General features: G+C 42.3%; 1 protein-coding gene across 1 annotated transcript; it reads left to right on the top strand.

The window, feature by feature from the left end:
• Positions 1–97: 97 nt before the first annotated feature.
• LOC106599541 (protein SNORC) lies at positions 98–22,821 on the top strand. Its single transcript, XM_014190830.3, has 3 exons — positions 98–1,349; positions 19,297–19,467; positions 19,825–22,821. Exons 1-3 carry the CDS (start codon positions 1,274–1,276, stop codon positions 19,932–19,934), a joined length of 357 nt encoding a protein of 118 aa, XP_014046305.3. The 5' UTR covers positions 98–1,273; the 3' UTR covers positions 19,935–22,821.
• Positions 22,822–24,320: the final 1,499 nt, after the last annotated feature.

Here is a 24,320-nt window from a genome sequence, read left to right as displayed (position 1 = left end):
CACAACACTTTACTCATGTTTGTACTCAACACTTTTTAATGCTGATTTGCTGTAGAGACTAAAATCTAAAATAACATAAATCGTGTGTAAGTCCAAAGTTGAATGCAATAGTTGTGAATTTATCTCCTCCCAGTTGCTGGTTTAGATTGATAGCTATCATTCTATAATTGATCTAATACCAAACCAAATTATTTTTCCCTCCTGAGTTTATCATTCCCTGCATTGATGTAATTTTGGGTTATATCCTAAACAATTCACCCTACTGAGCATACCTACCCTGATTTCCAATAATACTTAAGCAATTAGGCCCGAGGAGGTACGGCTAAGGGCTGTTCTTACACACGACGCAACACGGAGTGCCTGGACACAGCCCTTAGCCGTGGTATATTGTCCATATATCACAAACCCCCGAAGTGCCTTATTGCTATTATAAACTGGTTACCAATGTAATTAGAGCAGTAAAAATAAATGTTTTGTCATACCTGTGGTATACGGTCTGATATAACACTGCTTTCAGCCAATCAGCATTCAGGGCCATTAACTGGGTGGTTCGAGGCCTGAATGCTGATTGGCTGACAGCTGTGGTATATCAGACCTCCGGATTGCATCGTGCATAAGAGCAGCCCTTAGCCGTGGTATATTGGCCATATACCACACCACCTCGGGTCTTATTGCTTAAATAACCCACATCCGTCTGTGTCGACTTGTAACATAGGGATAGATCGAAACGCACAGCTTCTTCCAAAACCCCAAAATATATCCAAGTGGCAAGCTTGACGCCCATAACCCCTTAACCACAGATCTAGGGTCTGATGAGCCTACCCCAAATCCTAAACTTTGAGAAAATATCTGAGCCTGTATCAGTGACGTCTACTAACTGGAAGGTACAGGACGATGGATTGACTGTTGGGGAGGGGATGCGTTGCGATGGCCAGTCCTAAAGTCTTCCACTCTCTAGTTAGAAGTTTCCCATCAGCAGATCTAGGATCAGTGTACCCTGCCCCAGTCCTAATTATAACTGTTCGGGTGGAAAAGAGTTGGAACAGAGCTTGGATCAGCATCTACAGGCAACTCCTTGTTTGAGTAATATGAAGTGGGTGGGCCTTCATGAGAGGTGTTCGCAAAGTCTACCCCATCCAGAAGCTTCTCTCTCCATACCCAGTCCCTCTTCCACCTCTCTTCCCCTCTTTTTTTCCATTCAGCCCTCACTAGCACATGCTTCAGGAGCTCTGGAGACTCAGTCCAGTCGTCCTAGCTCGACACAGGAACCATCATGGCCAACTGCAGCAGTGTATCCAGACTCGTCCTTCTGGTCCTGCTAGGCCTCTGGGTAGCCACAATCCACTCAGGTAAGCTCCCTGCCGGACGTTATCTCCTGGTTGTCCTTGTATTAGTCATGGAAAGGAGTGTAATATATGATACATGCATTTATTGGTCTTTGCATGTTTTTGAATATCCCAAGTGTGAATGCATTAAAAACCGTCCACACTACGATACATGTATTTACTACTACGTTATGTGTGTTTATAATGTTTCGTAACATTGCCTTACTCAGACCTCACCTCAAAAGGTCAAGGGATTGGAAAGATTGTTGGGGCAAGGGGAAAACACAATAGTTTGGTTGTTGAGGCTTCTATAGAGAGAAGTAGATGAGAAATGACAATGTTTGTTGAAAAACACTAGATTTGCCACCAGAAATGCAGGGTTGTTGAAGTCAGTTGTTGCAAAGTTGAAGGCAGAAAATATGCTGCCTGCTTTTCATCCACTTCAACAAGCACATCAACAACTAGTCTTCTATTATTATCTGCAATTTCAGTGGCATTCAAATTGAATTCAAATCAATATTTGAATTGTTGTTTCTGTGGACAAATAATCAGAAAAATCGATTATTCTGAATGTTGCTCATTGAGTGGGCTTTGGATAAATATGGTCATATTTAGCTGAACTCAAGGTGTGTATACGTGTCATTTCCCCCCACTATTGACCTAGAGGCCCGGTTGCGAGAGCCCTCACCCTAAATGATGCAGTTGTTTGAGCGAATGGAAGTTTGGAGACTGAAAGCTAGTCTTTGACAAACATGGTGACTCACTTGCTTTCATAATGCCTCACGTTTAGAAGCTGTCTGAAACTGAAATATTGGCTAATTTTGCCAGTGGTTTCACCCTGCCAAGAGTCAAGAGTTGTCAGCCTTTCTATGTGCTTATTCATAAGGGTTTATGAACATTTTATTTGTTAGGTATGAGAGGAGAATATCAAATCCACTGGTATTTGCGAGTTGTGACTACTTCAGAAGAATGCACTGATAAAATGGTTGAAAATGATGCCAAGTACTAGCAATTTGCAGTGGTTTATTTGATTATTTTTTATTATCAGTGTTAGTGGCTTTGTTAGAAGAACCTTTTTGTACCATCTTTGTGTGGGGTTTTACTGCCGATCTAGATACGGAGTCAACAGATTTGCTGGAGGTATCTCACCCTCTTGTTTTGTTTTTCTTGTTCTCTCTCCCCCTATTTCTCTCACTGTCTTCTAGTTCTTTATCCCTCCATTTCTTTCTTTCCTCTTTCTAGTTCTCTGTTTCCCTCTCTCTTCCTCTATCCATTTCCCTCTCTTTCTCTCCCTTCATTTCTATATCTGTCTCTCCTACTCTCACACCTGAGTGATAAGCCTAAAGAGCGGCATGGGAAAAGAGGGGAGTCCACAAGCCCGGTATTGTGAGGGCCTTGGGAACACAGCACAGCAGCATTAAGGCCCTAGGGGTCAGGGCAAGGGTTAGAGCCACAGCAAGCCACCAGGAAAATGGCACTTTTTCCTCAAAACAAGAACCTATACACAACTGTCACTATGCAGTGAGGAAAATATAACACAAGAATGATAGTAACATCTAAGCATTTTTAGGATGAGGTAGTTGGTTTGATAATGAACAGTGTTGACAATTTGGTTACTGAACTCGCAGTTTCTTTGTTGATCTACATTTGCATGATCATGATGCCCAGTTTAACATTGAACTTTGTGCATTGTCTCTTAAAACTGCACTTCCTTTTATGATGATCTGTTATTTTGGGGATTTGCAGTTCCTTTTATGATGAATGTCTATGGTCTCACAAGCGTCAGATTCTGTCGGCACCTCCGTATTCCACAAGATAAGTAAATCTCCAAGATGACTCATATGAATGACTTCTGCTCTACATGTTGTTTTGGACCAGTGATACCAGTCATGGTGCCACTCATTTCCTCTAGGACTGCTGTCTTGACCGTAATACAAACTGCTTACTAAATGGTTGCCACCAAATCTTTCTTTCCTCATTTCATTTCCTCAATCTACAACTTCTGACCTATCCAGCTCATTCATCTCTTAGTGGGCACGAAGTAAAGTAGGAAAGAAAACAGGTTTAACAGTATTGGGACCCAACCAAAGTACTCTTGTTCTCCACTTGCAAAGGTTCCAGAGACCCAAGCCCTCATCTCTTGAGAAGGGAAGTAAATAAATAAATAAAGTTTACAATTATTTGGACCCAACCATAATACTCCTCCGTTGTACTAACCTCCCAGAGACCCATGCCCTCATCTCTGTGATCACTAAAGGAAAGTAGACAAGGAAATTAAACTGTTTTACAGAATTGGGACCCAGCCATAGTACTGGCTGTTCTCCTGGGGGCTGATTCAGACTTAGGAAATCTTTGCCTTATGCACACTTTTCCTACGTACTTCTCAGTATTTGGTATTCAGACATACTTTTGTATATACTAATGTATGTGGACACCTTCAAATTAGTGGATTTGGCTATTTCAGCCACACCCGTTGCATAAAATCGAGCACACAGCCATGCAATCCATAGACAAACATTGGCAGTAGAGTGGCCTTACTGAAGAGCTCAGTGACTTTCAACGTGAAAGTCATAGGATGCCACCTTTACAACAAGTCACGCTTCACCATCTGGCAGTCTGACGGATGAATCTAACTATGGAGCATGCCAGGAGAACGCTACCTGCCCCAATGCATAGTGCCAACTCTAAAGGTTAGTGGAGCAGGAATAATGGTCTGGGGCTGTTTTTCATGGTTCGGACTAGGCCCCTTAGTTCCAGTGAAGGGAAATTTTAACACTACAGCGTACAAAGACATTCTAGACAATTCTGTGCTTCCAACTTTGTGGCAACAGTTTGGGGAAGGCCCTTTCCTGTTTCAGCATGACAATGCCCCCGTGTATAAAGCGAGGTACATACAGAAATTATTTGTCAAGATCGCTGTGGAAGAACTTGACTGGCCTGCACAGAGCCCTTACTTCAACCCCATCGAACGCCTTTGGGATGAATTGGAACGCCAGCTGCGAGCCAGGCCTAATCGCCCAACATCAGTGTCCAACCTCACGAATGCTGTTGTGGCTGAATGGAAGCAAGTACCCACAGCAATGTTCCAACATCTAGTGGAAAGCCTTCCCAGAAGAGTGGAGGCTGTTAGAGCAGCAAAGGGGGGACCAGCTCTATTTTAATGCCCATGATTTTGGAATGAGATGTTCGATGAGCAGGTGTTCACATACTTTTGGTCATGTAGTGTACCTTCTTCCGTTGCATAACGCGCTCTGCAGGTGTGGCTACCTTGTTCGCTCTGAATACATTTCATTCAACTGCTGAGAACCCTCCCACTTCCTGGTCAACAGATTTTCTCCTGGATTTTCATTCAATAGGGTTTTCAGTACATTTATCTTAAGCCATCCCTTTAAAATACGTTGTACCTTTTAGTTAGAATTTTGTCGACAGACTCACTAGAATATATAGAGAGAACAGGTTCAGAATATTAGGGATCAATGAAACAAAGCCTTCTAAAAATATGCATATTCAGCTCCATTTCAGCTCCAATTGGTAGATTTAAAAATACTCTGATCTGGAGAGCCTTTACGCACGGAAGAAAGCGGTGGTTTGATTCATTCTGAAAATTGCCACATTCAGTTATTTAATTCATGTTAATGTTGGAAAATTAGTGTGTGTGTATATATAGAATTATAATAGGGAGAATAGTTTACAATAGTAGCCTTGTCTATTGCCTGCACTAACTACGGAACTGTGTGATGACACGGCCAGGTATTGCTCCATGCGTCTGGTTCAAACTGTTAGGTCTTGGTCCACACTCTGCTCCATAAACATTTAATTAGCCTATGTCTTTTGTTATACAGTGAGGGCAAAAAAGATTTGATCCCCTGCTGATTATGTACGTTTGCCCACTGACAAAGAAATGATCAGTCTATAATTTTAATGGTAGGTTTATTTGAACAGTGAGACAGAAATAAAACCACCGTTAACAGAACAATAAATCAATGGGTAAACAAAACCCTTTACACACCAGCATAACGTGCACAAGCACTACAATAAACAATTCCGGACAAGGACATGGGGGGACAGAGGGTTAAATACACATGTAATGATGGGGTTGAAACCAGGTGTGTGGAAAGACAAGACAAAACAAATGGAAAATGAAAGGTGGATCGGCGATGGCTAGAAAGCCGGTGACGCCGAACGCTGCACGAACAAGGAGAGGGACCGACTTCGGCGGAAGTCGTGACAGACAAAGTCGGGGTAGCCTATAATTAAGACATTCGAGAGTGCTCATCCCTGCAAGTTAAAAGGCCATACAATATAAATTCTGCATCATGGCACAGCATTTAATAAACTTGTGGGAAAGTTGATATGCTTCAGTTTGCTGCCATATGACTGGTTTCACATTTGTCTCTAGTGATCATAAGGTAAAATAGATCTAAAACAAGTGTAATCTATATTTACAAATCCCTAATCACAACCGATTACTCTTATCTAGCTCTTATCAGGGGTGGAACATAATTTTTTTTACAATGTTTTATCCAGTCAGAAACGCTCCCAATCAACCTACTCGACAGGTCGGAGGCTTCCGCATGGTCTTAAAGCTCACTGTTGCCTTGTTTGTATCACATTCCAATGACAACATTCCAACCTTGATCCAAGGTGGCGTAGCAGCGGGATGTTTTGATTGTCTTGTCCCGTCCCTTGTACAGTTGAAGTCGGAAGTTTACATACACCTTAGTCAAATACATTTAAACTCAGTTTTTCACAATTCCTGACATTTAATCCTAGTAAAAATGCCCTGTCTTAGGTCAGTTAGGATCACCACTTTATTTTAAGAATGTGTAATGTCAGAATAATAGTAGAGTGATTTATTTCAGCTTTTATTTCTTTCATCACATTCCCAGTGGGTCAGAAGTTTACATACTCTCAATTAGTATTTGGTAGCATTGCCTTTAAATTGATTAACCTGGGTCAAACGCTCCGGGTAGCCTTCCACAAGCTTCCCACAATAAGTTGGGTGAATTTTGGCCCATTCCTCCTGACAGAGCTGGTGTAACTGAATCAGGTTTATAGGCCTCCTTGCTCGCACACGCCTCTTCAGTTCTGCCCACAAATTTTCTATAGGGTTGAGGTCAGGGCTTTGTGATGGCCACTCCAATACCTTGACTTTGTCCTTAAGTTTTGCCAGAAATTTGGAAGTATGCTTGGGGTCATTGTCCATTTGGAAGACCCATTTGTGACCAAGCTTTAACTTCCTGACTGATGTCTTGAGATGTTGCTAAAATATATCCACATAATTTTCCTTCCTTGTGATGCCATCTATTTTGTGAAGTGCACCAGTCCCTCCTGCAGCAAAGCACCCCCACAACATGATGCTGCCACCCCCGTGCTTCACTGTTGGGATGGTGTTCTTCGGCTTGCAAGCGTCCCCCTTTTTCCTCCAAACATAACAATGGTCATTATGGCCAAACAGTTCTATTTTTGTTTCATCAGACCAGAGGACATTTCTCCATAAAGTACGATCTTTGTCCCCATGTGCAGGGCCGTGTCTGGCTGGGGGGAGCAGTGGCTTCTTCCTTGCTGAGCGGCCTTTCAGGTTATGTCGATATAGGACTCGTTTTACTGTGGATGTAGATACTTTTGTACCTGTTTCCTCCAGCATCTTCACAAGGTCCTTTGCTGTTGTTCTGGGATTGATTTGCACTTTTCGCACCAAAGTACGTTCATCTCTAGGAGACAGAGCGCGTCTCCTTCCTGAGCGGTATGACGGCTGCGTGGTCCCATGGTGTTTATACTTGCATACTATTGTTTGTACAGATGAACGTGGTACCTTCAGGCATTTGGAAATGCCCCCAAGGTTGACCCAGACTTGTGGGGGTCTTGGCTGATTTCTTTTGATTTTCCCATGATGTCAAGCAAAGAGCCAGTGAGTTTGAAGGTAGGCCTTGAAATACATCCACAGGTACACCTCCAATTGACTTAAATTATGTTAATTAGCCTATCAGAAGCTTCTAAGGCCATGACATCATTTTCTGGAATTTTCCAAGCTGTTTAAAGGCACAGTCAACTTAGTGTATGTAAACTTCTGACCCACTGGAATTGTGATACAGTGAATTATAAATGAAATCTGTCTGTAAACAATTGTTGGAGAAATTACTTGTCATGCACAAAGTAGATGTCCTAACCGACTTGCCAAAACTATAGTTTGTTAACAAGAAATTGGTGGAAAAACGAGTTTTAATGACTCCAACCTAAGTGTATGTAAACTTCCGACATCAACTGTATATATCGTTTCTTTCTTCGAATATATATTTTTATCTCATTTTTCCATCTACGGACTGAACAGACTCTCCTGCAACCCGCCTCACCCAATTCGGTATGGATCTGCTATTTTTTTTAACTTTAGAACTGTTAACCCCCTTCAGTAGCTAGCCAGCTAACTAGCTACTAGCTAGTAGTCAGTTAGCCACTGCTAGTTAGCCATCACCATTAACTGGGACTTCTGCCAGCTTCAGCCCGGTCAACTCCTGCCAGCCTGCACAGCGGGATATCAACCCAGAACATATCGGAATGCTTTTCTTCACAATATCTCCAGATTCCTACCGCAAGCTCTGAACGTTTACTCCGGCTTATCGCAGTTAGCTAGCTGCTATCCGAGTGGCTACTACTGGCTAACGTCTCTGTCCCGAAGCAAGCACCAGTTCGCCTAGAGCTAGCCTCGAATCTAGGCCCATCTCCTGGCTAGCTGATGAAATCCATCAGATAATCCCTTGGCTTCAATACCTCTTTTGCCAATTGGCCTGGACCCTTTGCTGCCGAAACGGAGCCCTGCCGATCCATCATGACTGGTCTGCCAACGTAACCGTCCGAGGGGGCCTGGGGTCACCCAGGCCCTGCAGCCCCCCAGCATCACTCCCATTCCCCAGGCGCTCTCATTTGTTGCCGTAAAACCATTGGTTTCATGCATGTTAACTAGAGGTCGACCGATTATGATTTTAATACCGATTATTGGAGGACCAAAAAAAGCCGATAACGAAGTCAGCTGGGCTAGACAGTCTGGACCCTCTCTTTCAAAAATGATCTGCCAAAATTGTTTCAACCGCCATTTACTAGCCTATTCAACCTCTTTTGTATCGTCTGAGATCCCCAAAGATTGGAAAGCTGCCACGGTCACCTTAGACACCTTAGACCCAAACTGTTATAGACCTATATTCATCCTGGCCTGCCTTTCTAAAATCTTCGAAAGCCAAGTTAATAAACAGATCACTGACCATTTCGAATCCCACCTTCACTATGCAATCTGGTTTCCGAGCTGGTCATGGGTGCACCTCAGCCACGCTGAAGGTCCTAAACAATATCATAACCGCCGTTGATAAAAGACAGTACTGTGCAGCCGTCTTCATCGACCTGGCCAAGGCAAACAACTCTGTCAATCACCGCATTCTTATCGGCAGACTCAATAGCCTTGGCTTCTCAAATGACTGCCTCGCCTGGTTCACCAACTACTTCTCTGATAGAGTTCAGTGTGTCAAATCGGAGGGCCTGTTTTCCGGACCTCTGGCAGTCTCTATGGGGGTACCACAGGGCTCAATTCTCGGGCCGACTCTTTTCTCTGTATATATCGATGATGTCGCTCTTGCTGCTGGTGATTCTCTGATCCACCTCTACGCAGACGACACCATTCTGTATACATCTGGCCCTTCTTTGGACACTGCGCTAACAAACCTCCAAACGAGCTTCAATGCCATACAACACTCCTTCTGTGGCCTCCAACTGCTTTTAAATGCTAGTAAAACTAAGTGCATGCTCTTCAACCCATTGCTGCCCGCACCCTCCCGCCCGACAAGCATCACTACTCTGGACGGTTCTGATCTAGAATATGTGGACAACTACAAATAGCTAGGTGTCTGGTTAGACTGTAAACTCTCCTTCCAGACTCACATTAAGCATCTCCAATCCAAAATGAAATCTAGATTCGGCTTCCTGTTTTGCAACAGAGCCTCCTTCACTCATACCGCCAAACATACCCTCGTAAAACTGACTATCCTACCGATCCTTGACTACGGCGAATGTCATTTACAAAATAGCCCCCAACACTACTCAGCAAATTGGATGTAGTCTATCACAGTGCCATCCGTTTTATCACCAAAACCCCATATACTACCCACCACTGCGACCTGTATGCTCTCATTGGCTGGTCCTCACTACATATCCGTCGCCAAACCCACTGGCTCCAGGTCATCTATAAGGCAGCGAAGACTTTATCCTAGCAAAGACTTATCTCAGCTCACTGGTCACTATAGCAACACCCACCCGTAACACATGCTCCAGCAGGTATATTGCACTGGTCATCCCCAAAGCCAACACTTCCTTTGGCCGCCTTTCCTTCCAGTTCTCTGCTGCCAATTACTGGAACGAATTGCAAAAATCTCTGAAGCTGGAGTCTTACATCTCCCTCTGTAACTTTAAGCATCAGCTGTCAAAGCAGCTTACCGATCACTCTACCTGTACACAGTCAATGTGTAAATAGCACACCCAACTACCTCATCCCCATATTATTACTTACCCTCTTGCTCTTTTGCACCCCAGTATCTCTCCTTGCACATCATCACACTGCACACTGCCCTAACCCATCTGAACAAGAGGAATACCTATGTAAGAATGCTGTTCATCGATTACAGCTCAGCATTTAACACCATAGTACCCTCCCAACTCGTCATTAAGCTCGAGACCCTGGGCTGTGCAACTGGGTCTGTGCAACTGGGTCTGAGACCCTGGGCTGTGCAACTGGGCTGGACTGGGCACAGCTGAGCTGTGCAACTGGGTCCTGGACTTCCTGACGGGCCGCCCCCAGGTGGTGAGGGTAGGTAACAACATCTCCACCCCGCTGATCCTCAACACTGGGTCCCCACAAGGGTGTGTTCTCAGCCTCTCCTGTACTCCCTGTTCACCCACGACTGCGTGGCCAATGCACGCCTCCAACTCAATCATCAAGTTTGCAGACGACACTACAGTGGTAGGCTTGATTACCAACAACGACGAGATGGCCTACAGGGAGGAGGTGAGGGCCCTTGGAGTGTGGTGTCAGGAAAATAGACCTCACACTCAATGTCAACAAAACAAAGGAGATGATCGTGGACTTCAGGAAACAGCAGAGGGAGCAGCCCCCTATCTACATTGACGGGACAGTAGTGGAGAGGGTGGAGAGTTTTAAGTTTCTCGGCGTACACATCACGGACAAACTGAAATGGTCCACCCACACAGACAGCGTGATGAAGAAGGCGCAGCAGCGCCTCTTCAACCTCAGGAGGCTGAAGAAATTCGGCTTGTCACCAAAAACACTCACAAACCTTTACAGATGTACAATCGAGAGCATCCTGTCGGGCTGTATCACAGCCTGGTACAGCAGCTTCTCCTTCCTCAACCGCAGGACTCTCCAGAGGGTGGTGTGGTCTGCACAACGCATCACCGGGGGGAAAACTACCTGCCCTCCAGGACACCTACACCACCCGATGTCACAGGAAGGCCAAAAAGATCATCAAGGACAGCAACCACCTGAGCCACTGCCTGTTCACCCCGCTATCATCCAGAAGGCGAGGTCAGTACAGGTGCATCAAAGCGGGGACCGAGAGACTGAAAAACAGCTTCTATCTCAAGGCCATCAGACTGTTAAACAGCCATCACTAACACTGAGTGGCTGCTGCCAACATACTGACTCAACTACTGCCACTTTAATAATGGAAAAATGTATGTAATCAATTTATCACTAGCCACTTTATATGTATGTATGTTTGCTTACCCTACATTACTCATCTCATATGTATATACTGTACCCTATGCCCTCTACTGCATCTTGCCTATGCTGTTCGGCCATCACTCATTTATATATTTTTATGTACATATTCGTATTCACTCCTTTACACTTGTGTGTGTATAAGGTAGTTGTTGTGAAATTGTTAAGTTATATTACTTGTTAGATATTACTGCATGGTCGGAACGAGAAGCACAAGCATTTCGTAACACTTGCATTAACGCCTGCTAACCATGTGACAAATAAATTTGATTTGATCATCCACACATCTATCACTCCAGTATTAATGCTAAATTGTAATTATTTCCGCCTCGTTGGCCTATTTATTGCCTACCTCCCTACTCTTCTACGTTTGCACACACTGTACATAGATCTTTCTATTGTGTTATTGACTGTACGTTTGTTTGTGTAACTGTTGTTTTTGTCGCATTGCTATGCTTTATCTTGGCCAGGTCGCAGTTGTAAATGAGAACTTGTTCTCAACTGGCCTACCTGGTTAAATAAAGGTGACATAAATAAAACATTTAATAAAACTGGGGGGGGGGCATAAAAAATGCATTGAGTGGATATACAGTAAGTCATGCTAATTGAAAACATTGTCACTCCTGATGATCTGTCTTCCATAACCATGTCTGTTTGGCTCTAATGATCCTTTTAGTTGACTCTTGTTTTAGCACCAGGTAATAATTTCCATTCGTGAGTTGTTTTAAACTTGAGTTGAATCACCTTCCTACTATGTAGAAAATAGTAAAATAAAGAAAAACCCTTGAATGAGTAGGTGTTCTAAAACTTTTGACTGGTAGTGTACTTCTGTCACACCTTCATTAATTCAAACTAATAGCGGGTGAATAGCATGCTATTCTCATGCTTAATTTCAAGGTCGGAATACACATAGAGGTTAAAGTGCACCCCCCCCCTCCCGAGACCAGAGCCCTCCTGGCTGACTTGTGACCTGTGCCAGCTTACAGGTGGTGACGAGAGGTCTGCTATAAATTCTGAAGCTCAGAAACACACAGGATATTTGTAACTAACACCCTGTTTTGTGAGGATGAGGAAGTCAAAGCGGGTGAGGGCATGGGCGATGCCCCTTTTTTGGTGGGGGAGGGGGGGGGGGGGGCTAGTGCCGGGCAGGGTGGCGTTCACAAACACCCGTTATGAAAGCTTTGTCATCTCTCCAGACCATGTGAATTCCTCACTGGAGAGGTCCAAGCTACAAACGTCTGTAGTACAGTATCGGATGTGGACAAGAGGCACGAGACCACTGAGATGACATGTTCCGTCATCAGTGAGTTAGACTTTGGATGTGAAGCAGATTAGCTGTGTATGTTAGTGACATTTGGATCTGTTCCTCTGGGTGAATGAGACGTGGTGGTATGCCATAGAGGCTGGTTTAGACAGGTAGCCCAATTCTGATATTCTTTTCACTAATTGGTCTTTTGACGAATCGCATCATTTCTAAATAAAAAATATCTGATGTGAAAATATCTAATGTGATTGGTCAAAAGACCACTTAGTGGAAAACAATCCGAATTGGGGTGCCTTTTTGAACACAGACATTTTAACTGCCACACTGGAAATGCCCACATAATGTCAATGAGTGACAGCGAGCCTATGTGTTTCCTTACCTCATAGATGTAAGACCCATGTTAATGTCTTATGACTGACTGGTCGTGTGTACCGATATCAGACCCATGTACAGATATATGATCTTAATTTAAGCCAGTTTGCTACAGCAGGAAAATAATCCTGCAGCACCTGGAAATGTGAATTAAATAGATTCTAATTAATGGAAAAAATGTTATGGGTTGATACATTTTTCGTAAGGGAAAATCAAGTCTGAAATTTACAAAAGGTATTCTGCGACAGGGTGATCAAATGAACATCCTACATCTATAGAAGGATTTTGTAGACTGGAATTACCTGAAACTGATAGCAAGAACACCTTTGGAAACTGCGTCATGAGATATAGCTCAGTGTCAATCTGTAGTAGATGGAGATTATTTAGCTGGCCAATGGTAGTGCTGCGGTTACAAATGGGAGCCATTACTGGAAATTTACGGAGAAGCAAACTCCTGCCCTCCTTGATGAGGTGAACAAACACCAATGGAAAAACATCGCAGCGCTTTTTTCTCTCTGTCTTCAGTAAACCAAGCTATCTAAGGAGGTACAACCTTTTCACACACACTCATACAATTTGATAAACAAGCTTGTTTGACGTCTAGGGGCTGGGGCTACTCTAGGTTTGAGCCTGGCCGGCCGTTACCAATTGGAGCCTGCCTCTACTGCAGACCTGCAGCCGCCCTCCATGACCGCACAAGCGCCTTTTGTGCCCCAGGCTGAAGGCCTCATTGATGGCAAGGCTGGCCAGGGGCCCAGGGCTCCGTACCTGCAGCCAGCCCCTGCACAGGAAGCCACACGCTAACACATAAGAGTCAACCAACACACACAGCAGCATCAGAAATACCCACCCCGACCGGCCTCTGCTCGGCTCATCCACAGTACACAGGCCCTCACCAACAAAGTTAGCTATCGGAGTTTGTGTGTGATGTTGGAATCATAGTGATGGGCCACAAGTCTTTGCACATTATTCTGTTTTTATCTTTGATAGTTGGAATTGAATGTGGCTATGTGAGAGACAGTCTTTTCAAGTGATACGTTTGGTTATGTGTATTTATATTATTTATCAAATAAAACGTATTGGCAAGGTTGAGTGGGAATCATAGCCGTGGGAAGTTGTTTGTTTTTTAAATTATAATTTTTTTGCACCCCTACTTCCCGCAGCTATGGTGGGAATGCTTGGTTGTGAGATTGTCAGAGTTCAGTAAGGTTTAGAGTGGGCGGTTGTATAACTGAACGGTAAATTATGTCTGAGTTTAAATATGTTTGGTGTATGGTTTTGTTGGTATGTGTAGCGTGAGCATGGGTAGGATTTGGAAGTCTGAGTGGATAGGTGGGCTTGTGTGTGTGTGTGTACGCACACGCACCACAGGAGGCTGCTGAGGGGAGGACGGCTCATAATAATGGCTGGAACGGAGCAAATGGAATGGTGTCAAACACCTGGAAACCATGCGTTTGATGTATTTGATACCATTCCACTCCAGTCATTAACACAAGCCTGTTCTCCCCAATTAAGGTGCCCCCAACTTCCTAAAGTGTGCACTTGTGTGTGTGGACGGTTTTTTTCTTTGTAGATTGGGATCGAATTTTCCCTTCAATTAAAAAGTCAAGCTCAATCAGCTGTGCACTTAACACAAAACCCCTTCTCAGATCATTGAAGCAAATCAAGTCGCAGTTTAGTAACTTCAATTAGCCTTATCCACAATCCACTTCTACTATTCTTGGCCCTTCACTCTCCTCTACTGGGGTAGTAAGAGAGAGAGGGAGGGTGTTTAAGAGATCTGGATCATGTTTCCATGGCTGCAATGAAGGTGTGAAAAGTCGTGTAGCACTTCCATGCTAGGACTTGTGGAATGTGGGTGAGAGATGCAGGAGATGGGGGAGAGGAGAGGTGTACAGTGAGAAGAGAAGAAGCCAGCAGCATACCACCCTGCATCCCACTGCTGGCTTGCTTCTGAAGCTAAGCAGGGTTGGTCCTGGTCAGTCTCTGGATGGGAGACCAGATGCTGCTGGAAGTTGTGTTGGAGGGCCAGTAGGAGGCATTCTTTTCTCTGGGTCTAAACAATACCCCAGGGCTGTGATTGGGGACACTGCCCTGTGTAGGGTGTTGTCTTTTGGATGGGACGTTAAACGGGTGTCCTGACTCTCTGTGGTCACTAAAAGATCCCATTCCACTTATCGTAAGAGTAGGGGTGTTAACCCTGGTGTCCTGGCTAAATTCCCAATCTGGCTCTCATACCATCATGGCCACCTAATCATCCCCAGCTTACAATTGGCTCATTCATCCCCCTCCTCTCCCCTGTAACTATTTCCCAGGTCGTTGCTGTAAATAAGAATGTGTTCTCAGTCAACTTACCTGGTAAAAAAGAATCGTTAGAATGAGGAGAGCTGGAGAGAAGAGTGAGGTGTGTGAAGGAGTTGAGAGCACATAGTGGAGGCTACCTGTACTGTGTACAGAGAGTGTTGATCCCCCTATGAAGACATCATTTCAGGCCCTGGTCTGAGGCTGCTTGCAGAGAAGCTAGCAGCTTTCCACTGTAGCATCAAAGACTGGGGCTAATACATAGCTCTGTACTCAGTATCTTACATTCACAGCTCTGGCTCTCTGTTAGAAGAGCATACAGTAGCTTACATTCCTAAATTTGTATATATTAGCAGCCATCAGCAAATCTACTGTAATATAACATGAGTCATATTTTCAGTTCACACTCTTTCTCCAGGGTTGGTTTTATCCAGCTGATAGTATGTGAATAGCAACTTAAAGTCTAGAGAGTTGCAGGTCTGACTGAGCTTGTTCACTTACCCTCAGGGAAATTTTTTATTTAATCGTTGTTTCACCAGGTAGTCCCATTGAGGGTAGAATATCTATTTCCTGAAGAGATCTGTACAAGTTATGTTTTGCACTACGAATATGTACACAATGCTACATTTGAACAGTTTATACAGTGCCTACATAAATTATTTACACGCGTTGACTTTTTCCCCCCATTTTGTTGTGTTACAGCCCGAATTTAAAATGAATAACATTGATGTCACTGGCCTACACACAATAGCCCATAATGTCTCCCAAGTCTGTATGGGAGTTGCAGCGATGGGACAAGACTGTAACTACCAATTTGGATATCACGAAAAAGGGGTAAAAAACATTAAATACACCAGGATGTCAGTGGAATTACATATTTGGAAATTTTTTACAAATTAAAAATGATAGGCTGAAATGTCTTGAATATTCAATACAGTGCTGAATATGAGCAGGATCCTGCCAGAACAGGATCCGACACCTCTCCGTTTTGGACTGTTTCTTACCAGAACCTGTTTGGCCAGATACAGTACATCTGCTGGCTGAAAAAATCTTTTTCACTTTTTGCAATGTAAAAATTATAATAAAAGTGATTTAAAGTTCATTCGAGTTGACTCTTTGTTAATTTGTGAAAAAGTCGATTTTCAGGCCAGGGCCTGATATTTTAAGAGTTTATTCGGCTTTATGGTTTGTGCAACTTTGTAACCTATGTTTGAGACCACCATTGTGTGGCTGTGTGAGAAGTGTGCCTTTATCTCTCACATAACTAGAATGAGATTCACTTTATGATCTCTTTCCGCAACGCATCTCTCCAGCGTTGCACTTGATCATTTATTTCCTTATAGAACCATAGCCGCGAGAAGGGTTTTGGAGGGGCTGCAGCACCCCTGATAAATTGAAATACATTTGCCAAAGTTATAGAATTAGGCTACTCCTGTCTGTTCAGAAATAAATGAAATTATTCAGAATAGTCTACTTAACCATTAGAAGGCCTACAATTTCGCCACAGAGGATCAATAGCTTATTCTAAAAGATTGGCTAGCTGTGGATTGTGTGTAGCCCGATAACAAGACAGTCGGGAACGTGTGGCAAATCTGTCAGAGAACAGCATGCAGGCAAAACAGGCCTTTAAGTAATATTTATGCCATTACGCTATATGCATGCAATGCTTTATTATAAAGGTGTTTCTTTTTTTCTCATGGGTCCCGCCCTATCGCGCTCACTTTTTGTTCAGGCACCTCCCGATTTACAAATGAAGCACTGATTCAAGCTTTTTTTTAAATTTTACTTTTTTTTAACTTTTTATGGCAAACCTAAATAAGTTCAGGAGTAAAAATGTGCTTAACAAGTCATACAATAAGTTGCATGGACTCACTCTGTGTGCAAAAATAGTGTTTAACATATTTTTTTCATGACTACCTCATCTATACCCCACACATACAATTATCTGTAAGGTTCCTCAGTCGAGCAATTAATATCAAACACAGATTCAACCACAAAGACCAGGGAAGTTTTCCAATGCCTTGCAAAGAAAAGCACCTATTGGTAGATAGGGAATTTTTTTAAAAGCAGATATTGAATATCCTTTTGAGCATGGTGAAGTTATTAAGGATATGCCCCTTTTTTTCAATTTCCACCTAAATTGACATACCCAAATCTAACTGCCTGTAGCTCAGGCCCTGAAGCAAGGATATGCATATTCATGGTACCATTTGAAAGGACAAACTTTTACCTTTGTGGAAATGTGAAAGGAATGTAGGAGAATATAACAGAATACATTTGATAAAAGATAATACAAAGAAAAAAACAACTTTTCTTTTGTATGTTTTTGTACCATCATCTTTGAAATGCAAGAGAAAGGCCATAATGTATTATTCCAGCCCAGACTCAATTTAGATGTTGGCCACTAGATGGCAGCAGTGTATGTGCAAAGTTTTAGACTGATCCAATGAACCATTGTATTTCTGTTAAAAATGTTTCAAGACTGCCCAAATGTGCCTAATATGTTTATTAATAACTTCATGTTAAAAATTATGCACTCAAGCAATAGCATGATATTCTTTCACTGTAATAGCTACTGTAAATTGGACAGTGCAGTTAGATTAACAAGAATTTAAGCTTTCTGCCAATATCAGATATGTCTATGTCCTGGGAAATGTTCTTGTTACTTACAACTTCATGCTAATTGCATTAGCCTACGTTAGCTCAACCGTCCCATGGAAGGGACACCGATCCCGAAGAGGTGTTAATTACACTTTGGATGATGTATCAATACACCCAGTCACTACAAAGATACAGGTGTCATTCCTAACTCAATTGTCGGAGAGGAAGAAAACCACTCAGGGATTTCACCATGGGGCCAATGGTGACTTTAAAACAGTTAGTTTAATGGCTGTGATAGGAGAAAACTGAGCAAGGGTTATAAACATGTAGTTACTCCACAATACTAACGTAAATAACAGAGTGAAAAGAAGGAAGTCTGTACAAAATAAAAAATATTCCAAAACATGCATCCTGTTTGCTATAAGGCGATAAAGTAATACTGCAACAACAACAAAAAGGACAAAGAAATGAACTATGTTCTGAATACAAGGGGTTGTGTTTGTGGCAAATCCAACACATCACTGAGTACCACTCTTCATATTTTCAAGCATGGTGAGGGCTGCATTATGTTATGTCATCGGCAAAGTTTTTGGGGGGGTAAAAAGAAACGGAATATAACTAAGCACAGACAAAATCCTAGAGGAAAACCTGGTTGTTTGCTTTCCAACAGGCACTGGGAGAGGAATTCACCTTTCAGCAGGACATTAACCTTAAATACAAGGCCAAATATGTACGTATGCTCTTATTCCGTCCCTTAGGTGTGTGTATTAGGTAGTTGTTGTAGAATTGTTATAGTACTTGTTAGATATTGCTGTACTGTCAGAACTAGAAGCATAAGCATTTCGCTACACTCGCAATAACATCTGCTAACCATGTGTATGTGACCAATAAAATGTTATTTGATTTGAAATATACATTTTACATTTACATTTACGTCATTTAGCAGACGCTCTTATCCAGAGCGACTTACAAATTGGTGCATTCACCTTATGATATCCAGTGGAACAACCACTTTACAATAGTACATCTATATCTTTTTTTGGGGGGGGGGGGGGTGGGGGGGAGGGTTAGAAGGATTACTTTATCCTATCCCAGGTATTCCTTAAAGAGGTGGGGTTTCAGGTGTCTCCGGAAGGTGGTGACACTGGAGTTGCTTACCAAGACTACATTGAATGTTCCTGAGTGGCCTAGTTAGTTTTGACATAAATTTGCTTGAAGATCTATGACAAGACTTGAAAACGCCTGTCTAGCAATGATCAACAACCAATTTGACAGAGCCTGAAGATTTTTTTAAATAATAATGTGCAAATATTGTACAATCCAGGTGTGAAAAGCTCTTAGACTTACCCAGAAAGACTCACAGCTGTAATCGCTGCCAAATGTGATTGTAACATGTATTAACTAGGGTGTAAAATTTGGTATTTCTTTATTTCATTTTCAATAAATTTGCTAACATTTCTAAAAACATGTTTTCACTTTGTCATTATGGGGTATTGTGTGTAGATGGGTGATTTACATTTTATTTAATAGATTTTGAATTCAGGCTCTAACACAAAATGTGGAATAAGGCAAGGTGTATGAATGCTTTCTGAAGGCACTTTAGACTCGTCTACAAACATGCCCAAATTGTGAACACACACGGTTGTTGTTCGCAGAGAGTGTGGAAGACCCCACGCCAACTTTACAAGGGGACAACCAGGACACACTGTCCGGTGGCGGGGCATATGACGTCACCACCAAAGATCCCTTCAAGGATATGACGGAAAGAGTGTTAACCTTAGAGTATGACGACACCACCCACTCACAGGCCATGGACGAGGAGGAAGGTGAGACAGACGCTTCATGTCATTCATTTTTTCAGAACATTTCCCATCACCAGTTTATTAATATCAATAATTTTGAGGATCCCAGAGGATTAAGAAAATAATATATTCTGCCAATATTTGCATGGCAAGAGCCATTGGTGAAAGCACAGTGGTGGGGTTATTTGTGTCTATTAGTTGTTCCACACCACAACCCCTTTAAATTTAATGAATTGGTAATAAACCATACTATTGTATTTAGACGCTGTATGCACTTTGAATACAATTTGACTTTGAATTTGACTTGACATTCATGGTTTATACACTAGTGTCAGGTTGGTGATCTAACCTTTGCCTGTTGTATGTACTATGTGTGTCCAGGTGTCCTGGGCCCGGGCGCCATCACAGCTATTGTCATCGCTGTCTTCCTGGGGGCTTCAGTCCTCCTCGCCCTCATTGTCATCACACTCAGGAAGTTCACCGCTTCCTAGAGCCATAACTTCCTCTCTTTCAATCTCTCACACTTTTCTTACCTCCACTTCGTTCTCTCATTCATCTTTCTTGCCCATTCTCTCTCTTCTCACTTTTGCTCAGTTTCTCTTATACCCACACATATTGTGAAAGTGACAACCCTTCTATAACCCCTGGACGCTCTAATATAATGTGGCAGGTCCCTTTGGCCTTGAAGCGCAACCGACAATGAATTTCCTTCAGACTCTAGCTACTATAATCATATTGTTTATGTTGGCACACATTTCCACTTGTTACTAAAGGGTCAATCCTAGCTTCAAAATTGACTTAAATGGAAGTTAGGATTTGCCAATAAGATTACAACAGAGACTGGCAGGTTCTTCCAGTGTATACAGGTAACTGCCAAAATAATGGAAACACTTAAGTAAATGAGAGAGAGAAAGTATATTGAAAGCAGGTGCTTCCACACAGGTGTGGTTCCTGAGTTAATTAAACAATTAACATCCCATCATGCTTAGGGTCATGTATAAAAATGCTGATCAGGCCATTATTTTGCCTACCATAGCTATGCCCCCATAGGATGACAATGCCCCCATCCACAGGGCACGAGTGGTCACTGAATGGTTTGATGAGCAAACGATGTAAACCAAATGCCATGGCCGTCTCAGTCACCAGATGGGATATTCTGGAGTGGTGCTTGTGACAGCATTTTCCACCACCATCAACAAAACACCAAATTATGGAATTTCGAATGGAAGAATGGCGTTGCATCCCTCCAATAGAGTTCCAGACACTTGTAGAATCTGGTGCATTGAAGCTGTTCTGGCGCATGGTGGCCCGACGCCCTATTAAGACACTTTACGTTGGTGTTTCCTTTATTTTGGCAGTTACTTGTAGCTTTAATATTTAAGGGCTAGATTCAATCAGATTCGCTTTAGCCAACATCCGCATAGCGGATAGTGTCAGAGGTGGAACTGCATTCGAGCTGCCAAATCTAGTGGCTCCAGGCATTACACCTAAAGCAGCTATCTCCCTTGGTCACATTAAGAGAAATCCAATGCAGCAGGGGTGGATTGGCAATTCTGGCAAATGCCAGATGGGCTAGACCATTTTTTTGTTAGGTGAGCTGGTCTGAATTGACACAGATAAAAATATTTGTTTTATATAAAAAATAAAACAATGAAAAGGGTGACATGGCCGATAGACCATGTCAAGATTTCTTAAAGATTTTTGAAAAATGTATCTGTTATACTAATCTGTAATGAGCCTTTGGCTGATCAGTGGGCAACGGCTGGTCCCCTTACCAAGATGGGCCAGCTCGGTTTTCTGATAGGCTGAGCTGAGATCACACAAACTCACATTGAAAGTCAAACGCGTCATCAGCAAAGAGACCTGTGCCAAATCTGTCATCAGTTAGACAGCCAAGATAATGGATGTAAAAAAAATGGAAGGGATGCCTTGAAACATATAAAGAGCACATTCTGCATTGTCACATCACTCAAAACATCCTATTTATTGGCCGGCTAAAGCCATGATTTGGTCAAACAAAAAGTGCATTATCCTCATGATTCCTGTAATAAAGTGTCAGCAATGCCTCTGCCCTGGCTGGGGCCTGACGCTGTGATGAGCCAGTCACCTTCACCACAATCCCCCCCCCCATGCACTCGGCTCATAGTAATGGCTGGAATGGTGTTAATGCAATGGTATTAAAAAAACGTCTCCAAGTGCTTGATACCATTCCAGTGATTCAATTCCAGGTATTATTATGAGCCCCCCCCCCCCCTATTTTACTGTATTTTGACAGTAAAATAGCAACTATAGTCTAATTGTCAACCCACAATCCACTGGAATAGGTTGCACATCGAAATATATTGAATCATGCATTCCTGCTTTGACCTGTTAGATGAAACAACTGATTTATTGAGCTGGCAGTGTGCAGTGTGCGCTTGTGTGGATAAAATGCCTGTGCCGAATTATTGTCCCAGAATGCAGCTGCCATGCAGACTTGTTCACAAATTTGAACACTTGAATGTGAACTAGATTAGGATGCTAGAAATCCTTATTATTTGGTTGAATGATTTTTCCGTTTGGGCTTAATTATATATAGCCTATACTTTCTTGTTCTGAACTTCTAACTCGAGTGGGCAGATGTGGCTTCCTGACAATGTTTGCAAGAGCAGCTGCTCACGGATTTGAAGGCTCCAACTCAGTTCCACCTCGGACACCGCCAAAACATAAAACATATACCTTATTTACTTTATTAACGATCTGTACTTTACAATTGTGTGTCCAAAGTGTTTTGTCGAGCATTGTGATTTGTTTTTGTAGAAGTCTTTTTTTTTTCTGGCGGTTATGTTGTGGGTTCGAGTATCCTGTCTCAGTTTTTGTTTGTCTTGTGGATGAAAGGGTGTGACGAGTGTGTCTTTGTGAAGATTGTTCCACCATGTTAATTACGTTACAGTATTACTGAGTGCCTTAAAAGGCAAGTGTTATTGACAATAGAATGAAATAATTTACCAAATGCAGGCTACTATACAAAATGCCAGATTTATTTCCCCAATGCCCGCAATGTGTTACTGTTTATTGGCAAATAGGTGTTAAAACGGAACGTTTGCCTATTTACAGTGACCCATATTGACCCAAAAATCTAATATTTTAAGATGAACATGCTTCAATAAATAAACATAGACAGGGTAATTAGTTTGTTTTACCTGCAAAGCACATTTTAACCTCTGGTCTAAAAAGACAGAATGACAACTGTTGTGAGTGTGTTTGTGTATGAGTGCATGTGTGTGATACTTTTTGATATGTTATGTCACAGTATGACCATTTTCTGTATTCCTCTGTGGCCTTTTACCAAACGACTAACTACGGCTGGGATTCATTAAAACCCGCCGTAGAAATGTTTACGAGGTGTCTTTATTTACAGTATTCATCCCGTGCCCACACTTCTAATTCTGAAAAGTGAAAGCAGTCCTGAGGAGGATCGCCCTGGTGTAGTTGCAGGTTTTATACAGTACCCAAGACCAGTCTGTGTTCATTTGACGATGGAAAAAGAGCTACTGCATAAATATTGCAATGTGGGTTTGGTTTAATTGAGCCCTAATGCTTTTGTGAAACAAATATTCTTTAAGGTAATAATATCACTGGTTTGAACGGTCTGGTTAAAAAAAATTAAAATAAAAGATTAAACAAATCCCTTTGTACAACCAAATAGTAGTTATAATATTAGTTCGTCTTGACATTGACTTAAAATGTATATGGGTACAGTATTTTTTATTTGTAAGGTCAGGAATAGAAAATGAAAGTACAAACAGGTAGTTTCATTACACTGAATTAAACTGATATCTGATATTAGACTGATGTACACACTGAAGAGTGGGAGTGAGTCATTCACAGGTGCTCAATGCTGGATATGCTAGCTAGACAACATACAGTAGGTGTTCAGTTTGTCTCTCAGCGAAATGGGAACAATGAGTCATTGCAACACACAATTCAAGTACTGTACATACCATCGTGGTTCTAGATTAGAACTAGAGCTGGTTCTGTGGGTTCTGGTTTGAAACAGACCCTGTCATCCGGGTTGTGTTCAATAGGCACCGAAAGGAAAAAAAACTGATTAAAACGGGGAGGGACAATCTGGATTTGTCTAATAAGAAATGCAAGTTTTCGTTTTCCATTGTGTACCCTAATGAGCAAAAACCTGGTCCAGGACACAGACAGGGTCGAAGGTTAGAATGACACACCAGGCAAAAGGCTGCTTCTCTAAGTAAAACAAACTAAATGGCATGGAAGATCATCCAACGACAACAACATGGGGAGAATCTGAATTACATTATCCTCACCTCGCCTACTTCTCAAAACCCATTGGAGGAGAAGGTTAGAGTGGCGGGACCTCTGTCTTTGACTTTCTCATCTAATGGGTTTTGAGAAGGAGGCAAGGAGTGAGAAGAAAGGAGGATGCAATAATATGCAATTGAGATTGTCCCATAGTATGGTCTGCGTAACCGACAAAAGTTGAAGTGTCAAAACAACATTACATTAGGCGGGGCTGTAAAATAAAATCTATTTAGCAGATTTTGACTGGCAATCTACTTTGACTGTCAATGATTTTCCTTCTACGGATTTTTTTTTCTTCATATCATCAATAAATATTTGATCATGAAGTTTATAGAGTATGATGACATTTACAACAATGCTAATCCATCTCCAATCCCTTTGATGGCAGATGACAACAATAATTCAATGCCTCCGGTCTGAAACCAGGAAACCCTCAATTACGTCAAATGTGCCTAAGCACAGACTGCTGTCACACAACCCTGATCCCTTTCACAAGAACCAGACTCTTTTAAAATACTCATTTCTAATGAAAATTAAACAAACAAATCTTAACTTACAAATGGGCA

This window comes from Salmo salar, chromosome 03 (assembly GCF_965601325.2).
Source record: "Salmo salar chromosome 03, fSalSal1, whole genome shotgun sequence".
Classification (NCBI taxonomy): Eukaryota; Metazoa; Chordata; class Actinopteri; order Salmoniformes; family Salmonidae; genus Salmo; species Salmo salar.
Note: the sequence above shows the minus strand (reverse complement) of the source record. Positions and strands in the feature narration are given on the sequence as shown.